Source organism: Hypanus sabinus, chromosome 17 (genome assembly GCF_030144855.1).
Source record: "Hypanus sabinus isolate sHypSab1 chromosome 17, sHypSab1.hap1, whole genome shotgun sequence".
Lineage (NCBI taxonomy): Eukaryota > Metazoa > Chordata > Chondrichthyes > Myliobatiformes > Dasyatidae > Hypanus > Hypanus sabinus.
Window position 1 is genome coordinate 53178905 of NC_082722.1, and position 15913 is coordinate 53194817.

Consider the following 15913-nt stretch of genomic DNA (forward strand, 5'->3'; position numbering starts at 1 on the left):
GATAAGGTGAGGCTAAAGTTAGACATATCAGTATTACAATGGAGTAAAGGGAATTACAGAGTCATGAGAGAGGAGCTGATTGAAGTTTATTGGAAGGGGACACAAGCAGGGATGATGGCAGAACAACAATGGCTGAAGTTCCTGACAGCAATTCAGAAGATGCAGCATCGATACATCCCAAAGATGAAGTGATATTCTAAAATGATGATGACACAACTGTGGCTGTTGAGGGAAGTCAAAGATAAAAGAGAAAGAGAGGGCATATAATATAGCAAAAATTAGTGGGAAGTTAGAGGATTAGGAAGCTTTTAAAAGCCAACAGAAGGCAACTGGAAAGGCCTTAAGGAGCCAAAAGATTAAAAATGAAGGTAAAGTTGCCAATAATATAAAAGAGGATACCAAATGTTTTTTTTTAGTGTTATAATGAGTAAAATAGAGGTGAGAATGGATACCAGACACTTGGAAAATGATGCTGGAGAGGTAGTAATGTGGGGCAAAGAAATAGTGGACAAACTGAATAAGTATTTTGCATCAGTCTTCACTGCGGAATACTCTGGCAGTATGCCAGAATTTCAAGAATGTCAAGCAGTTGAAGTATGTGTAGTTGCTATTACTAAGGAGAAAGTGCTTGGAAAGCTGAAAAGTCTGAAGGTACAGTAGACAAGTCACCTGGGCCAGATGAACTATACCCTAGGGTTCTGAGATTGTGGAGGCATTGCTAATGACCTTTCATGAATCACTAGGTTCTGGAATGGTTCCTGAGGACTGGAAAACAGAAAACATTGTGCCACTCTTTAAGATGGGAGGGAGGCAGAAGAAAGAAAACTACAGGCCAATTAGCCTGATGTCAGTGATTGGGGAAAGATGTTGGAGTCCATTATTAAGGATGAGGTTTCGGAGTTCTTGGAGCACGTGATAAAATAGGGCAGAATCAGCACGGTTTCCTTAAGGGTACATTTTGCCTGCAGATGGAAAATAGTGTAGGGAAGTGTATGGTCATGTACTTTGGTAGAAGGAATAAAATCATAGGCTATTTTCTAAAAGGGGAGAAAGTTCAAAAATCAGAGGTGCAAAGAGATTTGAGAGTCTTCATGCAGGATTCCCTGAATGTTAACTCGTATGTTGAGTCAGTGGTAAGGAAGGAAAATGCAACATCAGCATTCATTTTAAGAGGACTAGAATATAAAAGAAAGGATGTAATGTCGAGGGTTTATAAAGCATCAGTCAGACAACACTTGGAGTATTGTGAGCAGTTTTGGGCCCCTCATCTAAGAGAAGATATACTGACGTTGCAGAGGGTCCAGCGGAGGTTTACGAGAATGATTCAGGGAATGAAAGGTCTAATGTATGAGGAGATTTTGATGGCTCTGGAGTGTAGAACTATGAGCGAGGAAATTATTGAATCTTGGAAGGCCTAGGTAGAGTGGATGGATATGGAGAGGACGTTTTCCTATAGTTGGGAAGTCTAGGACCAGAGGGCACGGCTTTAGAATACAGGAATGCCCATTTAGAACAGAGATGAGGTGAAATTTCTTTAACCAGAGGGTGGTGAATCTGAGGAATTCACTTCAACAGCGGCTGTGATTGAGGCCAACTCATTAAGTACATTTAAATTGGAGATTGATAGTTTCTTGGTTAGTCAAAGCATCAAAGGTTATGGGGAGAAGGCACGGGAATACGATTGCAGGGGACAATAAATCAGCAATGATGGAATGGTGGAGCAGGTTCAAAAGGCCAAGTGGCCCAATTCTGCTGTTATGTCATTGGCAGCACCTTATGATCAGAGATTACAGATAACACTGTTTTCAGGGTTCTCATGTGACTTTGCCCCATTAAACTCCCTTCAGAGTCAGCTCTGTAAATACAGCTTATGGTCTATACAAAGGGTTAGAGTGATCTGCAGGCTTTGAGTGATTTTGAAATGGTCTCACCTCATCATAGTTGAAGACTCCAAGCTGTAGACGGATAATTGTTACAGCTGCATTGCTGAAAGTTCTGTAGGAGGATAGGTTTAAACCCAGCACCAGGTTACACTGGGGAAGAAAAAGAAATAAACTTTATTCTGTTGGTTATAATGTTGGTGACATAACAGAGAAGATACAGATGGATGGATTAAACTGTCCATTTATTAATTTGTACGTTCTTGAGACTTATTGGTATGGGTAATTATAATAAAATATTTTTCAACATTATTAGCAATTTGTATTTATACCTTAGCCTGGAATAAAAATGCCATGATAATCTATGGGAATATTTCATATTGTCTATATGTTTCAAACTAAGTTTCACACTTAATCAGAAATTTTAATAAAAAAGTAGTTTTAAGAGCACCTTACAAAGAAACATGGGGATGATGTTCCACTACTCAGTATTCTGGCACAGGTAACAAAGAAATTAAAATATGAAGCTCACTCGGGGCAAATGCAGGTTGCGAGGGGTTATGGCCAGAGAAGAGTGCATGCAGTCCAACATAATTACAGTCTGCTTACTATAGAAGAGTAGCTCACGAGCAACACCAGCATGATGAGCAGAAGTCCCAGAAGATTACCCCAGGCTCTCTCCAAGGAAGAAGTAATCAAGTGCATTTTAGGATTCAAGTGCAGCAGACTCCAAAATTTAACAGTAGCCAGTAAGACCAGGAAAGCAATCACATAACCCAGGGCAGAATCTGTAATTGCAGTCTCATAGAAATTGATAAACCTGGAAGTAACCACAAATAACATCAGTTTACATATATCACAGTTTTGAAAAATGTTTTGCTGTTAAATTTATGGTAAAACTTTAACTTTTGTAGTTTTGTGAACTCAGAGCCCAAGCCTACTCCTAAGGGTTTTCTCAGCACCACCTACATCAATGTGTTTTTTTGCAGCTCCTATTACAAATTTTAAACCAGCTGTTTTCATTAGTAAGTCAGTTTACCTCCAAGGGGCAAGCAATTCAACACAATCATTTTGATCCGCTGGAAGATTCCTGTTTTGCCTTTTTTATTTTAAAAAGGTGAAGTTTTTGAGAGATTAAAAAGCACAATCCCTCCAGGTATTCGGCTACTAATAACATTTTAAATGCCCGACTAATGGGCCGGGGCTGCTGCCTCAACACATGTAGGGCAACAAAGAAAAGGCTCATTCAGCTCCGAAAACCCTGCCACAAAATAATCTCCTGAGCTGTATGGAATAAATGGCATTTGTGGTTTTTCAGACTTGCTGCCATTTCTGGAATGTATCCCCCTTGAAATTTAAAGGTTCACTTTATTAACAGATATTGTCACAGTGAAGCATCTGCAACTTGTAGGTAAACACTGGCACAATTATTGTTTAGGTTCAGACTGCCGTACTTCTTGCCATTTTCATAAAGTGGACTTTATAAGGCCAGCAAGCGCAATGCTTTCATTTTCTACAGTGTGGTTATTGAAATTTGGTAAATGTTGTGTCTGATCTGAGTCACTGGAGAGATTCTGAAATTAATGGTAGCTCTCTTGCTGAGCCTCTCAGTGAATTTCTCAAACTCAAAGTACATTATATTGTTATAAACTTAAGATTAAAGGTTACAGCTGGTGATTCAATACGACTTCAATAGTTACAATGACATTGCTTACTTCAATATTTTGAGTTAGATAATACTTCCTTTGAATTACATATCTACACTCAGGCACCTCTGAATGTTTAAACACCTTTACTTTACAAAGTAATTCACACAATGGTCTAAAACTTTCTTGGGATAGAGAACCCAGAAACCCAAAATTTGCACACTGAGGGCTGACTTTCTTGAGTATACAGATTGATCAAACGTGCCAGTGACATTATTTGATATGCTAAGTGTCAATATCAGTCTGATTTTTAAGCTTCCTTGAACTTAGTCACAAGGATGCAAAATAACAGGCCATGTTGCCCAGTTTGGTGCATGCCAATTAACATAACCCCATTGACTTGCATCTGGCAGATGCATACGAGAATGTCTCATGGTTACTTCACTTTGCAAACCGTATCTTTTAGCATCCAGCCACCCGCCGCGGGCCAGCAACCTGTGCTTTGTAGGCAGTAGTCTGTTTACTAAGTTGTTCTTTTAACTTCAAGCTGATTACTACTTGCAATTTACACTTAGAACTGAAGACTGGTTCTCATTTGAATTGATATCTGCTATTTTTACATAATTCCATAACTCCAGACTAATCCTAACAGTAAGTAACCCAGCTACCTGTCCCGATTCTGGAGGTAGTTCTCTATAACTCTCGCTCCAAGCACTGCTCGCTTTATATATAGTCCAAATGCACTCCAGCTGCACATTATAATGGCCATGTCAATGATGTTCCATTTGTTCCAGAAATACTTTAGTTTCTTCTGCTTTAGCACTTTTCCCTGAGAAAGGAGAGAACAGATAGCATAGGCGAATTTAGCAATAAATACTTCCTTTCATAATCATAATAGGGTTAAATAGCAACTTTTGTTTTAGCATGTTTCATTTCAAACTACAATTTGGTTATTTTCATCCATTATAGTTGATCTGAGTTTAAACTAGACGATTAATCTCAATATAGTGGCTTTGCTTTGTGATGAGATAAACCTGTTGCTCAGCTAATTAATAAAGTGTTTTGTCAAACTGTAAAAGAACAGAAGGTTCCATGTCTGTGCTGAAGTGTTTGAGATACCAATTTGCTTCATTTCCCTTAGTCGGGGGAACTTCAGTGATCTCCATAGAAAGCTAGCAAGGACTGCTTGAAAAATAGCTAGATCATTAAACCAGCTGCTGGCATTAAACTAGCAAGACTTAACATAAAAGCTGGTAGTTGTAATGAATTAATTGAGGGTGAATACAATCCTAGCACATAAATAAATAGCCTCAGGAGAGAACAGGTTAAAAACACAAAATATCATTTGCCATCATTCTGGATTAACATTGGAAATTTTGATAATCTGAAATTTTGATAAATTGACTGCAGGAATTTATGATGCATACAAGAGTAATTTAGTGAGAATTTATAAAGAGGGTCATGTGGTCCAGACCCTGAACACCTTACTCATGGTCAGGATGAAAGGATTAGAGACAGAGTATCAGAGCGGGGAGATAAGAGAGAATGCAGACGCTGGAATCTGGAGCGACAAACAACTTACTGGCAGAACTCAGCAGGTTGAGCAACATCAGCAGGGAGGGGCAGAAATGTTCGACATTTCAAGCCAAGATCTGAAATACGGCATGGAACTGTAGCATGAACATAATGCAGCACAACACACCCTTTCAATACAGTTTTCTTTGCTATTTTAATTAAAGTAAATGGATTAACACTCAAGTTTTAAAAAAAAGCTTCAGGAAGAAATAAGAAGAGTTCATACAATAGCTACCCCACTGCTCCCAGCTTATTCCCAGAGTTAACACAGTTTTCAGCATCTTGAGTCTGTTCTAGGACTGACGGGCAATGAAATTGTGAACGTTGCATCCCATTTCATTGGCAAAGATTGAAGTCATAATCTAATGCTCAGACTTAATTGTTGGGCTGGCTCATATGTTTGAATTGTTGCTGGACATTGTTTGGGTTCCACTGCAGTCACCTGGCATGGTTTTGGGCTGCAAAACTCTGTGAACAATTGGAAACAATTTTGTAATAGATGTCTGTTTCTTTGATGTAAATTTGTCCTCCCTTTGATGGGTTTAGTTATAATGTGTGGTATGAGTGCATCTTCTGAAGCCAGTTGATGATATTTCCAGACTTACGTGCACTTAGAGCAGGGGTTCCCAGCCTTTTAATATGCCACAGAGCCTTGCCATTAACCGAGGGGCTGTGGGCCCCACAAGTTAGAGTGTAGTTCCGTTTGAAGCTTTGTGGTGCTGTGGAGGAGCTCTACCAATGGATCTCAATACCAAGCAACACCAGAAACAGATTAATCACTTGTAAATAAGGACCATGTGCTGGCCAGCGGTGAAGTGGCATCTGCATCAGACTTCGAGGCGAGAGGTCCCGGGTTCGAATCTGGCCAGCTCCTTCACTTTCCATCCTAGCTGGCAACAGCATGACCACCCATGATTCCTATTTCCACTGGTCATTGGTAGCACCTTATGATCAGAGATTACAGATAACACTGTTTTCAGGGTTCTCATGTGACTTTGCCCCATTAAACTCCCTTCAGAGTCAGCTCTGTAAATACAGCTTAACATTTGTACAATTATTTACTTGCTTCTCCTTTCTGGCTTCTGCTGGAAACAATGATCAAAGTAATGTGTGAGGTTGATTTTCATTATTGTCTGCCTATTGTAGGGAAACCAGTCAGCTGCCTTGTGTCTGCACGAGCTCCATTTTGTTAATTACTGTACAGTGCTCAAATCACCAACAAGATAGGGTGCTAAGCACCCGGCCCAGATGACCGTGTAGGTCTGGAAAGTGGCAATTATCCAGGGTGGGGTAGGGTAGGGTCCAAGATAGGGTGCTAAGCACCCGGCCCAGATGACCGTGTAGGTCTGGAAAGTGGCAATTATCCAGGGTGGGGTAGGGTAGGGTCCAAGGTAGGGTGCTAAGCACCCGGCCCAGATGACCGTGTAGGTCTAGAAAGAGGCAATTATCCAGTGTGGGGTAGCCACAATGACAGGGGCATGTATTATTCTTGGAAAGCCCTAAGGAGCACATTTACTGTTCCTGACATTGAACTTCCATTAAATGGGCAAACTTTCACAGTATGTGGTCCAACCATCCCTGATGGGTTTGTATATTTAAAGAGCCTTGTCCCCACAAGCAGAAGGTGAGCCAGCAAACCTGCAGCAGGCGGGTACAGGGCAGAATGGGTTTCCTCATATTGTTTCTGTTAGGGAACATCATGCCATGAGCTTCCCCCACTAACCTTCTAAATACCCTGCTACCCGAGCTTGCTGTCTTGTTTTTTGTGAGGCCGAGTTGCTAGCTCGACGCTGAACCCAGCTAGGATGGAAAGCGAAGGAGTTGGCCAGATTTGAACCCAGGACCTCTCACCTCAAAGTTCAATGCAGATGCCACTTCACTGCTGGCCGGCACATGGTCCTTATTTACAAGTGATTAATCTGTTTCTGGTGTTGCTTGGTATTGCGACCTCCACAGCACCACAAAGCTTCAAACGGAACTATACTCTAACTTGTGGGGCCCACAGCCCCTCGGTTAATGGCAAGGCTCTGTGGCATATTAAAAGAGTTAGGAACCCCTGCTCTAACTGCACATAAGTCTGGATATATCATTCACTGGCTTTAGAACGTGCACTCGTACTACACATTATAACTAAACACATCAAGCATAGGACAAATGTACATCAAATAAACAAACATCTATTACAAACTTGTGTCCAATTGTTTACAGAGTAACTGTTGCTAGTCTTTCTCTAGACGCAATGGTTCGAAGCTTCAGATGGAATGCTACCAATCCTAAACACTAATCCTAAATCAAAGTATCCCAGGCTTTCAAACCTCTTCCCAATTCCTCCTTTCCTGTGTGATTTTTGATTCAAGATGAGCTTTTATAGGATTCAAAGATAAAAGATCAACCAATTACCCTAACATCTGGTAAATCCAGTGTCGTTAGATTGCAACTCCTTTATTGCCTTATCTCTTATGCGACAAATAAATGCATTGAATTAAATGCATAATTCATTTTACATATAGCTTGAAGTAATCATGATCTGAATACATTTGCCTCTTTAACCACCCTCACAGCTTTGTAAGGGGAAGCTCAGGGACTTACCTGCAGTGATGTACAGTCTTCAAGTAAGGACGTCTTCAGTCACCACCATGGACACGTGGCCAATAAAATACATATCACATTTTAAATTTTTAAAAAAGCAACAATTTCAACATTGAGGATGCCATGGTTCTATCTATGGCATTGATACAACTGATAGCAGTTGACCACTCATGTCTTAAATCTTCAGGATGCCAACTCTAGAATGACATTGGCAGATCAGGTATGGCAGGGACATTGCTCACAGTAATTAGAACTTCTTTAATTCGATCCAGGACTGCATTAGTTGCAAAAGCAGAGCCTATGGACTGGACTATCTATGCTCTGAGGCACCTGGAAAATGGTTTGCCTGGAACTCAGGCCAAAGTTCAAAGACTCTCTGTAAATTCCATTAAACAGGACATAAAATTCATCAAAGAGAGCTTAGCAATTCTATGAATGCTATGATTTTTAAAAATAAAGACAATGACCAGGACTTTGAGAACTTTGGAATGAATTGCAGGTCTGCCAGCCTCCTCACCCACCTGTCCAAGCAGAGTATCACAAGTTCTCATGCTGCATCAAGCCCTTGGGGCCAACTGATGAAGACATGTTCAGTTATAAAGGAAAATATGATATTAAAAATTGGATATCATCCTTTGTGATAATGCATAGACATATCACAGATTTGTATAAATTATTTTCCCATTTTAATGTTTAGCATATTTACACAATAATACCATGCAGCATAATTGCCAGAATATTTCTCCAATTCAATGAACAATGTTTTGCCAGACATCCCACCTACCTGCATGACCATATAGTAAATGACCACAAGCATGAAGACAATTTGTGCCCCAATAATGGAAGGATAATTTTTGTCGGTATAGAGGTACAATCGGATGATTTCTGTTTCCACATTGCCAAGAAAGACACCTGGGGTGGGGGGAAAGAAAGTTTACAACTGATGAGGATTTACAACAATTGAAGTTCTGTCAGCACCTGATATAAAGACACAACAAGATGCCTGACATAATTTCGTGATTGCCTCATTGTAAATGTTGTCTGACAAATCTGTTGGAATTCTTTGAGGAAATAACAGGCAGGATTGACAAGAACAGTCAATGGATTTTGCTTACTTGGCATTTTAGAAGGCTTTTGACAAGGTGCTTAACAAGGTAAGAGTCCCTGGTATTATAGGAAAGGTACTAGCATGGTTAGAAGATTGGCTGACTGACAGGAAGCAAAGAATGGAATAAAGGGGCCTTTGCTGGTTAGCAGCTGGTGACCAGTGGTGTGCTGCAGAGGTCTGTGTTGGGACCATTTCTTTTCATGTTATATGTCAAGGAATTGATGGCTTTGTGGCCAAGTTTTCAGATGATAGGTGGAGAGGCAGGTAGGGTTGAGGAAGCAGGGTCTCTGCAGAAGGACTTAGACTGGGAGAACGGGCAAAGAAGTGGCAGATGGAATACAGTGTTGGGAAGTATATGGTCATGCACTTTGCTAGAAGGAATAAAGGCATAGAGTATTTTCTAAATGTGGAAAGAATTCAGAAATCAGAAGTGCAAAGGGACTCGGGAGCCCTTGCACGAATTCCCTAAAGGTTAACTTGCAGGTTGAGTTGGTGGTAAGGAAGGCAAATGCAATGTTAGTATTTATTTCAAGAGGACTAGAATAGAAAAAAGCAAGGATGTAGTGCTGAGGCTTTATAAGGCACTGGTCAGACTGCACTTGGACTATTATGAGCAGTTTTGGGCCCCTTATCTAAGAAAAGATGCAATAGCACTGGAGAGGGTCTAGAGAAGGTTCATGAGAATGATCCCACGAATAGAAGGTTAACACATGAGGAGTGTTTTATGGCTTTGGGCCTGTACTTTCTGGAGTGTCGTATGGCCTTACACAAAGTTAGAAACTATTGAAAGTTATGGGGGATGGGACAGAAACTAGGCAAACAAGTGATCAGCCAGGGAAGCCAAAGGGTTAAGATGAGAAGTGGCTGTGCTGGCTTCATATCAGCCATGACTGATACCATTATGCCTACTCCACATACTTTAGACAGAAATTTACTGCAGGACTACCTTTCCCACAACACTGGCCCACAAATATTTACAGGTCTTGACTGCCATTTTAGAGCATAGTACACAAAAATGTCCTAATGGTTACAATTTTCATGGATATAATTCATGTTGGGAGATCACAGTATTAAGTTTCAAAAGGAAAGTTTGTGATTTATCTCTGAATCAGCTCTTATTCCATTGTAGGCTAAGTTTATTGTGGGCTGTCTTCATCCTAACACATCATCCTCATTACTGCCTTCTTTGCTCTAACCTGGTGCACTGTTGGACCAAACCCACCAGTAAAGAGCCAGCACTACCTTCAGTAGACTTATGGCTTGGGAACAACACTGCAACATGATTTCCCAGGAATCAAAATAACCACAGGAACAAAATATATTTTTAAACAAATATAGTTTTTGTAATTCTGGCATGAATCTCTATGAATACAATCAATAGCAATATTGGCATGTGAACAATGATTATACAATGATTTATCTCATAATAAAGTCATGGAGTAATAAAACCCAAGAACAGGCCCTTCAGACCAACTGGTCCTTGCTGACTACAGCACTCTCCCCTGTAGTTCTAGTTGACTGAATTCAGCCCATAACCCTCCATTGTTATTAAAAACCATTCTTTTATTCTAACCATATCACATTGGGCTTCTTAGAAAGAATTCTGAAGAGGTAATTTTGCCTCCCAAAAAGCTTTTACTTCTTTAGCATTGAAATGTCAGTTCAAAGATTCGTGTAAAGATGATGAATCCCCATCGTTAAGAACCCCCCACCACCAAAGACATGCCCTCTTCTCAATGCTAACATCAGGGAGGAGGTACGCTCAATGCTTTAGGCACAGCTCCTCCCTCTCCACCATCAGATTTATGAACAGTCTGTGAATGTGACTTAGAAAAATAGAGGGCTGTGCAGTTGGGAAACTCTAGGCAGCTTCTAGTGTAGGTTACATGGTCGGCACAACATTGTGGGCTGAAGGGCCTGTAATGTGCTGTAGATTTCTATGTTCTTACACAACCTCATTATTCCCCTTTTATACTACTTTTTTTCTTGTAACTTACGTGCTGCAGCCACAAAGCAGCAAGTTTCATGATGTAAGTCAGTGATAATAAACCTGATACCAATTCCCTCTTAAGAACAACTTGTGAGTGAGGATCTATGAACAGTGAGCACCATTACATTTACTTTCCAAATGGTAAAAATGGGACCTTTTATATCCACTTGAGAAGGCAGGATTTTGGTTTAATGTCTCACTGCAATAGCCTCTGTTCTGGTAGTGATGTATACCCTCAGCATTGCAACCTGAATTACTGTATAAGGCAGGGCTTCAACATGCATCTTAAGGAAGAGGCACGAAGCAGTAATGTTAGTCAGATGTATTAGTAGTTACCTCTGAACCTAAACCTATTGTGAAAAGATTTGGGCCCCTTATCTTAGAAATTATGTGCTGAAACTGGAGATGGTTAAAAGGAGGTTCACAAAAACAATTCTAGGATTTAACGGCTTTTCATATGAAGAGTGTTGGATGGATCTGGGCCTGTATTCATTGGAATTCAGAAGAATGAAGGGTGATCTAATTGAAACCTATCGAACGATGAAAGGCCTTGATAGAGTGGATGTGGAGAGGATGTTTCCTATGTCATCAGAATAGAGAGACATCCTTTTAGAACAGAGATGAGGAGGAATTTCTGTAGCCAGAGAGTGCTGAATCTGTGGAATTCATTGCCACAGGCGGCTGTGGAGGCCAAGTCTTTATGTATATTTAAGGCAGAAGTTGATAGATTCTTGATTGATCAGGGCATGAAAGGATATGCAGAGAAGGCAGGAGACTGGGGCTAAGGGGAAAAATGAATCAACCATGATGAAATGGCAGAGCAGACTCCTAATTCTGCTCCAATATCTTATGGTCTTATAAAAGCAAGGTTTGTAATGTTGAAGATTTACAAGGTGCTGATTAGGCCTCATTTGGGGCTGAGAGGAAAAATGAATCACTCATGATGAAATGGTGGAGCAGCCTCGATTAGCCAAATGGCCTAATTCTGCTCCTATATCTTATGGTCTAAACAAATACAGACTCAGAAACAGAAATGAATCTTACTGTGATTGTTTCTACATGGTTTGCATATGGTGCTCAATATGGAAATAAGCTGTTGAAATCAGGCTATGCTGATATTCTCTCTTTTCGCTGCTGCCACTAAGAAGAAGGTGCAGGAGCTTTAGGTTCAGGAACAATTACAACCCCTCAACCATCAACCCCTTGAACAAAGGGGAAAACTTCACTCAATTTCACTTGCCCCATGATTGAGACGCCTCCACAACCAATGGACTCATTTACAAGGACTCTTCATCTCATGTTCTCATTATTTATTTGCTTATTTTTTATTATATCTTTCTTTTTATATTTGCACAGATTGTTGTCTTCTGCACGCCGGTTGAACACCTAAGCTGGGCAGACTTTCATTGATTCTGTTGTGCTTATTATTCTATAAATTTACTGAGTACACCCAAAGAAAATGAACCTCAGAGTTGCATATGCTGGCACGTAGACACTTAGATAATAAATTAACTTCGAACTTTGTTAATGCTTATAAACACACTTTGATTTTATATTCCTGCTCCACTTGGACACTGCTGGCTGTTTCCCTTGAAGTGTCATCCTCTTAATAACAGCAATAAAAGCAGAATATATTTGTCTCTTACCGATAGCTTTCATCTCCAGCATCAGTGTGACCACACAAAATAAATTTACGTTTGCATTGTAGACTGTAAACTCTACAAAGATGGCTCTGGTGTGCATATCAACCCAGCTGTTGTCTTTCAGGTACTTAATAATTCTGCAAGGAAAACAAAATTTTATATAGATTTTGAGATGATTAAACATACACTCCAAAAGAAAAATCTGCAGTTTATGCATCAAAAAATAGTAAGTAAACAGTAAGCTCCTTTAAAGAAGGTTGCAGCTGTGTGTCAGCCATCAATGAACAAAAGCTGCGGTAGCTATGGAAATATTTCGCTAGATGACGCATGCTAACGTTGGATGCATTCAGAATCAGGGTAATGACACCCACTGTCTAATCTTCTTCATGAAGAAGCAAGCAATAAAGATACTGAAATACAGCATTTGCTGTGGTGAAAGGGACTGTGGAGGTAGAGACAGAGGCTGGAAGGTGATTCATGGAAACGAGACCCTGCAAACACTGGAATCTGATAAGCAAGGAAGGTTCAAAGGTTCGTTTTATTGTCAAAGTACGCAACTCTGAGATTTGTCTTCTGCAGATAGCCATTAAATACACACAAAAAGAAAAAGAAACAAAACTCACAGACCTCAAATTCCCCACTCCCTATGCTATATATAGTAGATTTCTTATTGTAATTTATAGTTTTTTATTATTATGCATTGTAATGTACTACTGAAACAACAGATTTCACAACATATGCCAGGGATATTAAACGTAATTCTAATTCTGAAGAATTCAATGTTTATTGGTTTGTAGATGACCCAGGCAGAATATAAGGGGCTGTTTCATGAGGAGGTCATGCAGTAGATACAGATTATCAATCAAAAAAAGAAAATCATTTAAATAATGTCTTTAAACCGAGGTAGTGGTGCTACAGAAGTTATAGACATTCTATCCTGCTTGCTGCCTCAGTAATTCAGCTAGCATCATCAAAGATCTTTCTCCTCCACTCTCCCACCAGGCAGGAGATACAAAGACCTGAAAGTGGATACCACAAGCTCAAGCACTGCTTCTGTCCCACATTCATCAGACTGTTGAGTGGACCTCTTGAACAGTAAGATGGACTCTTTTCCTCACAATCTACCTCATTATGATTTTGCACTTTATTTACCTGCACTGCTCTTTTTCAGCAGCTTTTACAAGTTTAATTCTGCGTTGTTATTCTTTTATTTTATTCTACAATACCTCGATGCACTGTGAAATGATTTAATCTGCAAGAACTGTATGCAAGGCAAACGGGAGAAAATCTGTGGATGCTGGAAATCCGAGCAACACGCAGAAAAAGCTGGAGGAACTCCGCAGGCCAGGCAGCATCTGTGGAAAAGAGTAAACAGTTGACGTTTCGGGCCAAGACCTTCCTCAGATCTGGAGAAAAATAGATGAGGAGTCAGAGTTAGAAGATGGGAGGGAGGGGAGGAAGAAACACAAGGTGATAGGTGAAACCGAGCAGGGAGAGGGGTGAAATAAAGAGCTAGGAAGTTGATTGATGAAAGAGGTACAGGGCTGGAGAAGGGGGAATCTAATTGGAGGGATAAAAGGCCATGGAAGAAAGAAAAGGGAACGAGCACCAGCGAGTGCATGCAAAGAGATAAGGTGAGAGAGGGAAAACTGGATAGGGAATGGTGAAGGAGGGGAGGCAGGGTGGCCATTACCAGATGTTCAAGAAATCAAATTTACCACCCACCATCCCACCAGCCTCTGGGTCCAGCACATAATTCTCCGTAACTTGCACCATCTCCAATGTGATCCCCCCACTTTCCACAGGGATCATAAGGACCCCCTTGTTTATTTGTCCCTCCCCACTGATCTCCCTCCTGACACTTATCCTTGCAAGCAGAACAAGTGCTACACCTACACCTCCTCCCTCACTGCCATTCAGGGCCCCAAACAGTCCTTCCAGGTGAGGTGACACTTCATCTGTGAGTCTGCTGGGGTCATATACTGTGTTCAGTGCTCCTGGTGTGGCTGTCATATATCATTGAGATCCAATGTAGATTGAGAGACTACTTTGCCAAGCACTAAGCTCCATTCACCAAAAAAAGTGGGATCTCCCAGTGCCTACCCATTTTAATTCCACTTCCCATTCCCATTCTGATATGTCAGTCCACAGCCTCCTGTACAGTCATGATGAGGCCAAACTCAGGTTGGAGGAACAACACCCTATATTCAGTCAGGGTAGCCTCCAACCTGATGAAAATTGATTTCTCTAACTTTTGGTAATGGCCCCCCCCCCCGCCCCCCACCCCCTTTTCCCCCTCTCCTTGCCTGAACTCTCTGGTGCTCCTGCCGTTTTCTTTCTCCCATGGCCTTCTCTCCTCTCCCATCAGACTCCCCCTTCTCCAGCCCTGTAACTCTTTCACCGATCAGTGAAGGAGGAAGAGAAAGAGTGGAATGGTTTCTGATGGAAGAAGTAAGGGTAGAGTAAAACGGATGAAAGGAGAAAGTTGTTTTCTACCCTGCCCATTGTCAAACAGGAAGGGTTGAAGTGGAAACTGAGGGAGGATGGCCATATAGTTGTGACAGCAAGCATGTCATATCTCTCTCTCTCTCTCTCTCTTTTTTTCTGTCTCTGACTCCACCCCCCGTCCCTCTCCTCCATTCTTAACCAAACCTGACACACTCTCCGGCACCTTGCTGCTCTCGCTGCCTTGTGTAAAGACTCTTGCTAATGATCTAACCTCCTGCCATCACATTCCTGCAGGTTTCAACATTCCTTTAAAAGCTTTTGAAACACAGTAATCGGGGCAGTATTGCAAGGTGAGCAGGGAACGTCTCTGAAAAGGTGTTAGTGATTTTTCAGGAAATGTGTTTTCTAAAATTGAAGAACGAAAGATGATATGTATATAATGCATTTCACAATAAATGTGAGCTAACAGTTTACCCTTTAGGAGAATGGATTGTAACTCCCAACAGACTTCAGAGAGATTTAACTCATGATATGAGATTTGTCAGACTGTTTCAAAGGCAGTCCGCTTCCATGGCCACTTTATTAGGTACGCCTGTACATCTGCTCGATAATGGAAATATCTAATCAACCAATAATGTGGCAACAACTCAATGCATAAAAGCATCAGAATGGGGAAGAAATATGATCCAAGTGACTTTGACCATGGAATGTTTGTTGGTGCCAGATGGGGTGATTTGAGTATCTCAGAAACTGATCTCCTGGGATTTTCATGCACAACATTTTCTAAAGTTTATGGAGAAAGGTGCAAAAAACAGAATACAGCCAGTGAGCGGAAGCTCTGTGGAAAATACTGTATTCATCAGGGAGAGCAAAGGAGAACGGCCAGACTGGTTCAAGCTGACAGGAAGGTGACAGTAGCCACATGTCACACTAACAGTGCTCAGAAAAGATTCTGTGAATGCACAACACATTGAACCTTGAAGTGGATGGGCTACAGCAACAGAAGACAATGATCATACACTCAATGGCCACTT

General features: G+C 40.9%; 1 protein-coding gene across 1 annotated transcript in view; it reads right to left on the bottom strand.

The window, feature by feature from the left end:
• LOC132406635 (polycystin-1-like protein 2) overlaps positions 1-15913 on the bottom strand; it is a 109538-nt gene that overhangs the window by 23369 nt on the left and 70256 nt on the right. Inside the window, exons 22-26 of the mRNA XM_059992438.1 lie at positions 12435-12568; positions 8475-8602; positions 4195-4355; positions 2490-2700; positions 1932-2033 (exon numbers count right to left, since the gene is read on the bottom strand). Coding sequence (XP_059848421.1) covers positions 1932-2033; positions 2490-2700; positions 4195-4355; positions 8475-8602; positions 12435-12568 — 736 coding nt within the window. The remainder of the gene's footprint in view (positions 1-1931; positions 2034-2489; positions 2701-4194; positions 4356-8474; positions 8603-12434; positions 12569-15913) is intronic.